The sequence below is a fragment of the Camelina sativa genome, chromosome 9, assembly GCF_000633955.1.
Source record: "Camelina sativa cultivar DH55 chromosome 9, Cs, whole genome shotgun sequence".
In the NCBI taxonomy this organism is placed as follows: domain Eukaryota; kingdom Viridiplantae; phylum Streptophyta; class Magnoliopsida; order Brassicales; family Brassicaceae; genus Camelina; species Camelina sativa.
Genome location: NC_025693.1, coordinates 9501262 through 9513846, shown reverse-complemented (window position 1 = coordinate 9513846; position 12585 = coordinate 9501262). Strand labels below are relative to the sequence as shown.

At 41.1% G+C, this 12585-nt stretch overlaps 2 protein-coding genes across 2 annotated transcripts; both read right to left on the bottom strand.

The window, feature by feature from the left end:
• LOC104715153 lies at positions 1046-1996 on the bottom strand. Its single transcript, XM_010432592.1, has one exon. It carries the CDS (start codon positions 1994-1996, stop codon positions 1046-1048), a length of 951 nt encoding a protein of 316 aa, XP_010430894.1.
• Positions 3732-6025, bottom strand: LOC104710804 (putative methylesterase 11, chloroplastic). The gene is made up of 4 exons (XM_010427461.2): positions 5504-6025; positions 4761-4997; positions 4526-4669; positions 3732-4438 (listed from the first exon to the last, which is right to left on the bottom strand). The coding sequence occupies exons 1-4, from the start codon at positions 5867-5869 to the stop codon at positions 4028-4030; spliced, it is 1158 nt and encodes a 385-aa protein (XP_010425763.1). The 5' UTR covers positions 5870-6025; the 3' UTR covers positions 3732-4027.

Here is a 12585-nt window from a genome sequence, read left to right as displayed (position 1 = left end):
CCCCCCCTCGAGAGCAGTTTGGCCGACCAACCAGTAGTGCGACCCTGCAGCTTATCCCTAACAAAGGAGAAAACCTTCGTCTTTGAACCCCCCAAACTCTCGTGGATCCCCAGGTAGGATTCCATGCCACCTAATTTAGATATGCCAAGAATCGACTGTAACTCCGCATTTGTATCCTCCGGGACCTTGTGGCCGAATTGAATTGAGGATTTATCCAAATTTATCAATTGACCAGAAGCCGCTTCATATGACCGCAGAACCGTTAAAATAGCCTCACACTCTTCCTTAGTAACTTTACAGAAAAATAAGCTATCATCCGCAAATAGGAGATGAGTAATAGGTGGGCATTGATTTGCCACCTTAATACCGGTGATCAGTTTTTCCCGTTCTGCCTTCCGGACATTTGCTATTAGCACCTCCGTGCAAAGAATAAACAAATAAGGTGATAAAGGATCCCCCTGTCGTAAACCCCTTGCCGGCTGAATGAAACCATGTGGTTGTCCATTCAGTAAAACCTTATAATCCACCGATGACACGCAGTACATAATCCAGGATATCCATCGCTCTGAGAAACCCATTTTCCGGAGAACTTGCTCCACAAAGCTCCATTCAACCCGATCATAAGCTTTGCTCATATCCGTTTTGATAGCCATGAATTTTGACTTTCAAGAATTGTTTGTCCGAAGCCCATGGAACATTTCCTGGGCAATTAGAATGTTATCCGAAATCAAGCGACCTGGGACAAAAGCAGACTGAGTTTCCGAGATAAGAGTTGGTAACACCCGTTTTAACCGTTGACATAAAATTTTTGAGATGATCTTATAACCCACATTACATAAGCTGATAGGCCGTAGCTCAGCCATGCGAGTTGGTTTCGGCACTTTCGGAATTAGACAAATATGCGTGGAATTGAGCCGCTTATCAAAAGAACCCTGCTCGAAGAAAGAATTGACCAGATTGAGTAAATCCGTCTTCACGACGTGCCAAGCTTTTTGAAAGAATAACGCTGTCATCCCATCCGGCCTAGGAGCTTTATCCGGATGCATCATAAATAAAGCCGCTCTAATTCTTTCTCCGTAGCCGGACCAGTCAAGAAAGCATTATCCGCATCTGTAATCACCCTAGCAATTTCCCCTAGAATCTCATCACAATTAGCCGGTCCAATTGTTGAGAATAAATCCTGAAAATATGAAACTGTCGTGTTACAAATCGCCTCATCATCCGTAGACCACACATTGTTCTTATCAAAAAGTCCCACTATCCTGTTCTGTGCCCTGCGCTGCTTCGTTTGTGCATGGAAATACTTGGAGTTCCTATTTCCTACCCGCATCCATCGATTCTGACTCTTCTGATACCAATAAATTTCTTCATCCCGATAAGCCTCCCTCAATTGATTGGTCAAATCCGTAATCGTTTCCGGGGATGTTGCATCATCTGCCTGTGCTTCCGTTAGCTGCCGTGTAATAAGGTCTATTGCATCCCGTCTGACTGGCACTTGTGTCTTCTGCCACCGCGAGATAGACTGCCGACAGTTCACCACTTTGTCCACAAAAAGTCCCTGCCCATTCTGCCCATCCGCTCCCCAGCCTGAAGAAATGGTACTCATTAATCCTTCCTTCCCAATCCACCGTCTATCGAAAACAAACCGCCTCTTCCCCTTAGGATGTTTGGCGCCTATATACGCTAACATGGGCTTGTGATCAGACGCCACCATCGGCAAATATTCTGTCACGGTATCCGGGAAAAGAGCATGCCAGTCTTCATTTTCTAGAGCTCTATCCAACCGACACCGTATAGGCTTTTTATCCCTCCAACACCGCCAAGACAAGTAATCACCCAAATACGGAAATTCCAAGAAACCACAATCCTGGATCATACAATTAAAAGACCGGAAAGATGCCGCAGGACGAAGTTTACCCCCTCGTTTCTCATGGTTACCAGTCAACTCATTAAAATCCCCAATGACAAACCATGGGGAGCTACGAGATATCCCCATTCTTGTTAACCGTTCCCAAACTAAATCCCTATTTTTTGGTACTGGATCCCCATAAATAAATGTTAAATTAAATAATTTGCCTTTGTAAACTGCCTCAATATCGATCAATCGATCGGACTTAACAGAATAGAAACATCAAAATCATCTTTATTATAGAAAAGTGCCAATCCACCACTACAACCAACAGGATCAACAGTTATTAAATTTAAATAGCCAAAATGGCCTACAAAACGTTCCATGAAAGAAAAAGACTGCTTTGTTTCAGAAAGAAACAAGAAATCCGGACGATGCTGAAACCAAAGATCCCTAAGATGTCCAATAGTTGCCTTGTTACCCAGGCCTTGGCAATTCCAGCTTAGAACCTTCATCTATCAACCAATCTGTTTTGGTGGTTTACCACCACCCGCCGCACCCTTCCCCTTGTCCTGGTTCTTCGGGTTGTGTCCATCGCCCCCTTGGTCCGAATTCTTAGCTGCAAGCTTCCTCCGTGGAGTACGGAGGTAAACATTCAACTTCTTGGTACCTCCCCCCTTTAGCAGACCCCCCTTGACCTTAGCCTCCTTCTCACCTTTCACTTCATTTCCCTCCTTAGTCTCCATTTGCTCATCCGCACCTGTGGAAGGAACCGCCGTGGTTATCGAAACATAGCCTACCGCAGTCGAAGCTTCCTCTGAAGGGAACTCTGCAGCACCGGATTTTGTCAAACATGCGTCCGTACCACGCAAAACCTCATCCAGGTTTGGTGTCTCCTCATCAATCAAATTGACATCATCCTCCACCATCACATCCGACTCCAAAACCTCCTCCTTATGCTCAGCCGTCACCTCTGCTTCAACCTCGAACACCTCCGTTTCCTCAGCTACTGTTTCTTCCACCACCCTCGACCCAGGAGACCCGCTCACCGGAACAGACACGGCGACCTCCCCCATCTTAGTATCCCCACCGTCACTCAGAACCCCATCATCGCCCTGTACAGATATCTGTTCCACCATTCCCGCAGCCTGCGGACCACCTCCAGCAACACCATCCTGCTCCATGGTCTCTTCTTGGAAGAGGGCTTTCCTAACTTTCTTCTGGACCTGCTCCACCACAATGAAATCCGGAGAGGATTCTTTGACAACCGGTTCCGTCTCTACAGGATTCTTTGACCACCGGTTCCGTCCTATAGAGGCGAAACCGGTGGTCAAAGAATCCTCCCCGGATTTCATTGTGGTGGAGCAGGTCCAGAAGAAAATTAGGAAAGCCCTCTTCCAAGAAGAGACCATGGAGCAGGATTACTTTTTATGATTTGAATAAACAAAAGTGAGAAACAATGTAGTGACATATACAAAATTATTTGTATAATCAACTACTTTAACTATTTTTTATGAAGTTAATAAGTGATATATTTTCTAGTTTCATATATAATAAACACAATCGATTTCGACAAGGATGAATTTATAATTATTTTTATCTTTTTGGACAAGGATGAATTGATTTCCATGAATCTTTACAAACATTTAATAGTGGCCTATACATTATTATAGGGGTTGGTTGACAGTGATATATGCGTTCACTTTGGAGGAATTGTAAAGCATTGACTATCAGAAATTGAAAGTGATGTTTGTTGCAAAGTTTTATAGTATCCTTATCCGTTTGCATATATGCCAACTTAATTCACAGCTTCTATGATCCTCTCTCAAAGGAATCTCATACATCAAATTAGTTCATAAATACCAAAAAGAGAGCAAGCCCATGAAACCAAACCCTCTAGAACATATATAATTAAAACAAATTTTGTAGTCTATGTCCCAGTACAGTCATTTTTATGAACAATTTATTTCTGGTAAAACAAGAACAAAAAAAGATAGAAACAAAAAAAGAGAGAGAAATACAGACATAACCTTGGAAGGATACAAAAGAAACAGAAACAAAATCACAAAATGAAACAAAAAAAAAAAAATACAAAGGGAAGAGAGATCTCATGGGCCACTTTGGAACACCTGTTAGCGAATATGATAATGAAGATACTTCATACTTGTGAGAAAGGTGTTAAGTAGGGGTGATCCTGGCTATCTCAAGTAGAAGTTTATGCAAAGCTTGTGGCTTGGAGAAGAAAGGAGCATGGTCAGAGCCTTTCAACCGGTAAACTTTTTCAGGTGGACTACTATTGATCATGTTTTCTTGGAGAGTCACTGGTATGGCACTGTCTTCTAGCGTCTCTATGTAGTACCGTCTAACTGATCCATAATTAGCATCTGAAAGAGAGAGTTTCTCAAGAACCGGCGCAAATGGGATTGACCTCATTGATACAGAAGCCAATGCAACGTCCTTTGAAGGGCTTTGGTTAAACAAAAGGTCTTTGAGAAGAGATTTGTCTAAGTCAATTGCTGTTGGAGGGTTTTCATTACCATTTGTGTACATAAAAATCTGTGCTTTCCTCATTAAATCGTTCTGACCAGCCTGCAATGTGTGTGTGTCATAATCACAGTTAATATAAGGCGCGGAACAAAGCTTGAAACAGGAGAAGAGAGAAATGAGAAAGCAAACCTTAAGAGAGAACATATCGAGTATGCTTTGACCGTTGGTTAACATCGCTGCAGCGAGGTAAACCGCTTTCAAAATCTTTGAAGGATACAGTTCCATTGCATAAGATATACAAGCTCCACCAAAATCATGACCGACCAAGATCACCTGCAATTTTACACAAAACATTTTCAAGTTTTCGGAAAACAAAATTGGAGGGAAGGTGTGGAACAAAATTGGATGCAGTCAGAAACAGAACCTTCTCTCCTATGGGAAGCTTTTCGAGAACATCCGTAAGTGGCTTCACATACTGAGACAAACTGGCAATGCTATTTATATTGAATGAGTTAATACCGCAACCAGCTAAGTCTATAGCGGTTACTTTGAAACCATCTTCCTCAAGAAGTGCAATGGTTTTGTACCAACTCCAAGCGCCAAATCCTCCTCCATGGATGAGGACAAAATGGTTTGTTTCCAAGTCATCTAGCTTCACACCCTACTCATAGACTAGGAAAAAAATGAATTAACTTCCACATAAAGAATGAACCCAAAATGTATAAAATCATTTCCTAATTTGCAGGATGGTTAGGTTTGTTTGGACCTTAGGAAACACACAAATTGAATCATCTATACGAGATTAAGATGAACAAATTGTCAAACATAAATGAACAGAACAACACATGAAGCGTATGTTTCCAAGTTTGCATCATTAAGATAATTCTTTCAACATTACCTATTTCAGAATATAGTCTCATATTGTCACCACAATCACACCATTGATCATAATCAATGAAACAAAGATAGAGCCACCGAGTTTCAACTTTCAAGACTCAACACCAACCTCTACTAGAATACTCAAAAGACTTACACTGCTCTGCAACCACTAAATCAGTTGAGCCAACTAGAATTATAGAAACTATAGAATATAACAATCCAAGACTCATCATTAAATGCCTGACACTAAGTCTAATTAAAGTGACAAGTGAAGAAGAAGTAAAGAACCTGATTAAGCAACTGGTGAGGCTGTAACAGAGGATCTGTAGAAGACCTTGACCTCGAACTCGAGCTACGAGGCAACTGATTCTTCTTCGAACCAGAACCAGGATAACGCTGAGACGCCGACCGATCAAACGGCAAAGATCCTCCGCCGTTCTGCTGTCGGAACAGGATAGCAGCAGCAGCAAGAGCGTGTTCTTGAATCACAGCATCTTCGAACTTGTTGTCCCTTCTCGAAGAAGAAGACCTGACCCGGTTGCTATTAAGACCCGACCTGGAACCGGTAGAAGATTGTCGTTTCGTGATGGGTTGTTTCTTTTTCACGGGTTTAGGCGGAGGCCGCGGAGCAAACAAAGAACAGAGATTTCCCATTGTTTGAACATGAGAGAAGAAGAGTGTGAAAAACTTAAAAAAGGTTTAAGCTTTATGGAGTTTTTAGAGAGAGAAAGAGAGAGTGACGTGGGGGATTCAGGTGAAAGTGGTGGCGAGAAAGTGGAATGGGAGAAGCTGGCAACTTTTTAATGGCTTTCTCGGAGAGTCTATGAGAGCATGAGCATTGGTTGGGACAAAAATTTGGTCCCTCAAATAAATTAATATTATTTTTAGAGTTTCTTAATTTTGGTATGAGCATTGGTGTCCCTCACATTTGGTCCCCTGGAAAAAATAATACTCCCTCTGTTTCAAAATATAGGATGTTTTAGTAGAAACACACATATTAAGAAAAAGTAATTTTTAAAAAGTTTAACCAATCATACTCATGACTGCATAATATAAAATATAAAACTAATCTAAAAGTTGCATAGAAAGTTGGAAACATCCTATATTATGAAACAAAAATAATCCTTAAAACATCCTATATTATGAAACGGAGAGAGTATTATTTTTAATATTTAAAATTTAATATTTAAATTAATAAGTAAAATCATATTAAAATTTTATTCAAATAAAACATATAACATTAACATTAATAATATAAGAAAATTACAAACTTACAAAAACTTGGAAAAAAAACAAAATGAATTGTTCCGTCGATTTTTTTTTCCTTTCCCCTACAAATAAAACAACATCCAATTAACCTTGAACACGTGTCCTGAGGGACGAAGCAAAATTGTCCCGATTTAAGGACCGTTTCTTCATATATTTCTTGATTTCGATTTAAATTAAATGTTTAATTCACGTAGGACGCACGAGGGACGCTGCAATGCACATGGCCTGACCGTGAAGGGGAGAGGGGGCCCATTGCTTTAAGGGAAAAGTGCTTAGACCATCTCCCATGTAAATCTGAAATGTCACAATTTCTTCTTTCTTTTTTTTTTTTTTTATGTCACTTTTGAGTTTTATTTTGAAGATTGTAAATTTAGCATTTGAACTGATGTAACTGCTTTATTGAAGGTTGAGTTATGTTATAATTTTTTTTTTTTTGTTATATAAACATCCATCTAAACGATTAATTTGTCGTACTTTTGTTATCGAAATGTTCTTTTTCTTCTCTCAAATTATTTACTAACCTTAACAAAATGTCATTGGCTATTCTCACACTCATCGTAACAATAGAAAGCAAATATTTTTTTGTAGACTTACACACAATGATACCCTCCCTCGTTAGCACTTAGCAGCGACAATGTTAAGAAAGCGGAATATATTTAGGTATTATTGGTTTATGTAAATATGCTATTTGGTTCAGATAGTTGGTTTAGCATACGGTTTAGATACTTGTATATAACACATTACACATGTATTGTACAGCTATGATTAATTAATTTGAATGAGAAAAATATCTTTTAACAAACTTCTTCTCTCTGGTTTGTAATATAGTATCAGAGCCATCAAAGCTCAGATCCACCTCAAATTTTTGATCCTTTCTCTTCATTAAGCTTATTTTTCTTTGTTTCTGAGCTCACCTCATGCTCCAATGGTAACCGTATCTCGTGCGAATCAAAAAATGGGTAAAACAAAATCTCAATCAAGCTCCGCTGTTCGAAGATCACAAAGGTTAAACTCTGATGTTGATGATTCTGCTCCGATCACTCTCCCAGTTGCCGATCCTCAGGTTTCCGGGCTTTCGCGAGCTGTCACATCGCCGATCTTTGCTGATCCATCTCACTCTCCGTTTCATCTACACAGCGCAGATCATCCAGGTTTGAGTATCATTTCTCTTCATTTGGATGAAACGAACTATGATGACTGGAGTTTTGCGATGCGTATTTCTCTTGATGCTAAGAATAAGATAAAATTTATTAATGGAAGCTTGCCTAGGCCTTTGATTACAGATCCTAACTTTGATTTGTGGTCTAGATGCAATAACATGGTTAAGTCATGGTTATTGAACTCTGTTTCTCCTCAGATCTATCGTAGTATCTTGCGTAAGAATGATGCTACAGATATTTGGAAAGATCTCTATGGTCGTTACCATATGACTAATCTCCCACACACTTTTAATCTGACTCAAGAGATCCAAGACCTTCGTCAAGGTTCTATGTCGTTATCTGAGTATTATACTCGTCTCAAAACTCTCTGGGATCAGTTGGAAGGTTCAGAGGAACCAGACGATCCTTGTGTTTGTGGGAAAGGTGCTCATCTGCAACAAAAGGCCGAGAGAGCCAAAACGGTGAAATTCTTGGCTAGTCTGAATGAATCTTATGCGATTGTACGCAGACAGATCATTGCAAAGAAGGCGTTACCTCCTCTGGTAGAGGTATACCATATCCTGGATCAAGACGACAGCCAAAAAGGGTTCACCATTCCCACTGCTCCCACAGCTTTTCAAGTCTCTCAAGTTGCTCCTCAGATGGTCTCTCAAATGGTCCCTTCTTCACCTTTATCCTCGGGTATTATGTATGTTCAGAATGGACCAAATAAAGGAAGACCGATATGTTCTTTTTGCAATCGTGTAGGACACATTGTTGATCGCTATTACAGGAAACACGGTTTTCCTCCTAGATTCACTTCAAAAGGGAAATTCACTGAAAAATTTCAGAAACCTCCAGTGGTTGCAGCTCAAGTTTCTTTATCTCAAACTCCGGAAAAGACCTCAACCAACATGGAGACCTTGATTGGTAACCTTTCTCCGGATCAGTTGCAAAAAATTATTGCTCATTTCAACTCTCAGCTTCATACTGTATCTCCTGGAGCTGGTCATGTCGCTGCTACTGCAAGCACTTCCCAAACTCCACAGACTCCTTTTGATCACTCGGGTATCTCGTTTTCCACTTATACATACTCTTTTATTGGTATTTTGGCAGCTTCGAAACATGCATTATCCACAGACACATAGGTGATTGATTATGGTGCAACACACCATGTGTCTCATGACATAAATGTTTTTGTTTCTTTGGATACTTCTGTGGAAAGTTTTGTGAACATGCCAACAGGACAGCATGTTAAGATCAATGGAGTGGGAATGGTTCGACTTAATAAAGATTTGCTTCTCACGAATGTCTTGTTTATTCCAGAATTCAGATTGAGTCTCATCAGTATCAGTTCTTTGACTTTTGATCTTGGATCTCGGGTGATTTTTGACACTTCTTGTTGCAAAATACAGGATCCTACAAAGGCGGTGATGATTGGTAAGGGTTGTCGGATTGGTAAGCTCTATGTGCTCGATACAGAGGCGCCTTTGGTAACAATTAATGCAATGGTGGATATAGGTATGTAGCACAAGAGACTTGGACACCCTTCTTACTCAAGATTGGATGTGATTTCAGAAGTTTTGGGAACTACAGGACACAAGAATAAGAAGCCTGCTTACTGTCATGTATGTCACTTGGCAAAGCAGAAGAAGTTATCTTTTATATCTGAGAACAACATTTGTAATTCAACTTTTGAGTTGTTACATATAGATGTTTGGGGACCCTTTTCAGTGGAAACAGTTGAAGGTTATAAATATTTTTTGACCATTGTTGATGATCATTCTAGAGCAACCTCGATTTATTTGCTTAACAACAAGAGTGATGTTCTCACAGTCTTCCCAGCTTTCGTTAATCAAGTTGAGAATCAATATAACACTAAAGTGAAGTCAGTAAGATCAGATAACACTAAAGAGATAGCCTTCACTGAGTTTTATCAGTCACGTGGTATTGTTTCTTATCATTCTTGTAACATCCGCGAACCAAAATTGGGGATTTTGGGGATGGGTGTCGATCGACACCAGTGTAGTGTCGATCGACACCAGTAATTTCTGGTTCGACCAGATTGTTTTAATTAACGATTTGGACCGGTTTGGTTTAAGGAAAACCATAGAACCGGATTATTTAAGTGAGAAAACGACCTAGGTCGTGTTTTGGTTGTTTTGTCGCCGTTGAAACAAGGGAAAAGGAGAGAAAACTTTGTTCTTGAGTTTTGGGGGAGATTGGTGAGATTTCTTGGTGTTCTTGGGAGATCTGGAGCTGAGGAAGTGTTAGAAGCTTCCTAAGGTGTTGGATTCGTCATCCTTTGGTCAGAATCTTCCTGCAGAAGAGGTGAGTGCATGACCATGGCTTATCTAAGCCTGAGAATCCTTTGTTTGCTTGATTTGTTGTGTTTTGTGGTGTTGTTCTTGCTTGTGGTGGTTGTGTTATGGTTATTATAGGTTCCTGAGGCTTTTGGGAGAGTTTGGGACAGATTGGAGGCGGATTGAAATGGAGGTTCGTCGTTCGGATTTGTGCAGTTCGCGTCTGCGAAGAGAGTGTCGGTCGACACCAGTTAGGTGTCGGTCGACACCATGTTTGGCCAGTGTCGATCGACACCTCTCTGGTGTCGGTCGACACCAAGTTGCTTGTTTCGTGATTTTCCTGGTTTGTGTGTGTTTGGTTGTTATTTGTTAAGCATTGGTTTCTCAGTTGCTTGTGTGTATAGCCCAGTAGATGGGAGGATTGCCTCACTAAGTATTTGTGATAATACTTACGCATCTCAATTGTTGTTTGTGGTGTGCAGTTTGTGATGTGGAATCATGGCGATGAGGAGGAGGATGATCTAGGGTCTCGTTTGTGTGTTATTAGATTGTTGGATATGTTGTTGGAACCTTGGATAGAGATATGTTAGGTTGCTGGATAGAATGGATAGAAATGTTATTGTATTGGTTTTGTATTATTGATATGTTTCCGCTGTGGATGTAATTGGATGTTGGTTTATTATTGGTTGGTTACTGTGTATGGGTAGGTTTGTTTAATTAAGTAGTATGGGATGCTTAATTATATATTGTATTTAATTATTATAAAAAAAAAAGGTCGGGTTGTTTCATTTTGGTATCAGAGCCTTTACGGTTCTAGGATTGTTTAGAGTGGTTTAAGGAAATTTAATTGGTTGAATTATTTTCTTATTGTTGGATGCATGATGTTGTGTGATGGAATTGATTATGAGTAATTAGTCAATTTGCATGTGGTATGGAGTCCTAGTATCATCCTCTTCGAGCCTTCAATGAGATTCCACGGTAAGTTGTTTTTTTTATGTTGTTAGTTGTGTAGTGTTTTTAGCTTCTGTGCGGAAGGTGCAGTTTGCTATTGGAAGTTGCTAGAAAGTTGTGGATCAAGCCGGTATCGGGAAATACCATTGGCGGTGACTTGTGGAAGTGGATGTATTGCATATGGAGTTCATTTGGATTTTTGACTCGTGTATCATGTGGAAAGGAAATAGCTCGGGAATTCTATAAATGGAAAGTTTCCATAAATAGAAGGTTGCTATAAATGGAAAGTTTCCATAAATAGAAGGTTGCTATAAATGCAAAGTTTCCATAAATAGAATGTCAAAAAAGGAAAGTTTCTAAAAATAGGAAGTTTAAATCTTGCCTATTAATGGGAAGAGTTGAGGTAGATCTAGTTGGGAGATACTTGATGACATCAAATTTGTTTGCTCAGGAGTGTGTGGGCCCAACTCATGTGATACCGATAGCTCGATGGACTTTGTGGCCAGAGAGTGGGAGTGGTATGTTTGCTTCGGATGACGATCCGAGAGCGCGCTTTAGGGTGACGACCCAAGAGCGGGATTTTGAGACTCCCTGGATACCGTAGCTGTGAGCCGCGGCTCGGCAGTGAGCCGGTATGTCTCGAGGGTTGCGACCCGAGAGCGGGGGGAGTGGGCGTGTGAGACTCCCTGGATACCGTAGCTGTAGGCTATGGCCTGGCAGTGAGCCGGTATGACTCGAAGGTTGCAACCTGAGAGCGGGGGGAGTGTGAGTGACTTCCTGGATGCCGTAGCTTAAGGTGGTTAGCCTGATAGCGAGCTGGCATGATTCGTTGGTTGCGACCACGGATGGGGGAAGCACTGAGTTGTGAGCAAATAATGTATAGGATGTGAGTATATTGACTAGAGGGAGACCTCGTGGTTCAGTCGGAGGTGTGCGGGCTGTTGCGACAATTGCAGGGGAAACCTTGGCTGACGGTGTTTAGTCCGGTCGGAGGACGTGCGGGCCGTGTTGACGGTGGCACGGAGGTCCTTGACGGATGGATGGTGTTGCGGGATTCGAGGATGAATCCTTATTGGTGGAGGAGTATTGTAACATCCGCGAACCAAAATTGGGGATTTTGGGGATGGGTGTCGATCGACACCAGTGTAGTGTCGATCGACACCAGTAATTTCTGGTTTGACCAGATTGTTTTAATTAACGATTTGGACCGGTTTGGTTTAAGGAAAACCATAGAACCGAATTATTTAAGTGAGAAAACGACCTAGGTCGTGTTTTGGTTGTTTTGTCGCCATTGAAACAAGGGAAAAGGAGAGAAAACTTTGTTCTTGAGTTTTAGGGGAGATTGGTGAGATTTCTTGGTGTTCTTGGGAGATCTGGAGCTGAGGAAGTGTTAGAAGCTTCCTAAGGTGTTGGATTCGTCATCCTTTGGTCAGAATCTTCCTGCAGAAGAGGTGAGTGCATGACCATGGCTTATCTAAGCCTGAGAATCCTTTGTTTGCTTGATTTGTTGTGTTTTGTGGTGTTGTTCTTGCTTGTGGTGGTTGTGTTATGGTTATTATAGGTTCCTGAGGCTTTTCAGGTCAATTGGTGACAGCTTGTCCTGTGGGAAGGTTGTTAAAGGGTGAGGACCAGGGTTCGAGGAACGCCTGGCGCACCAATAACCTACTGGTGGATTGGGATATCCACAGTGATGGGTTAGAATCGATGC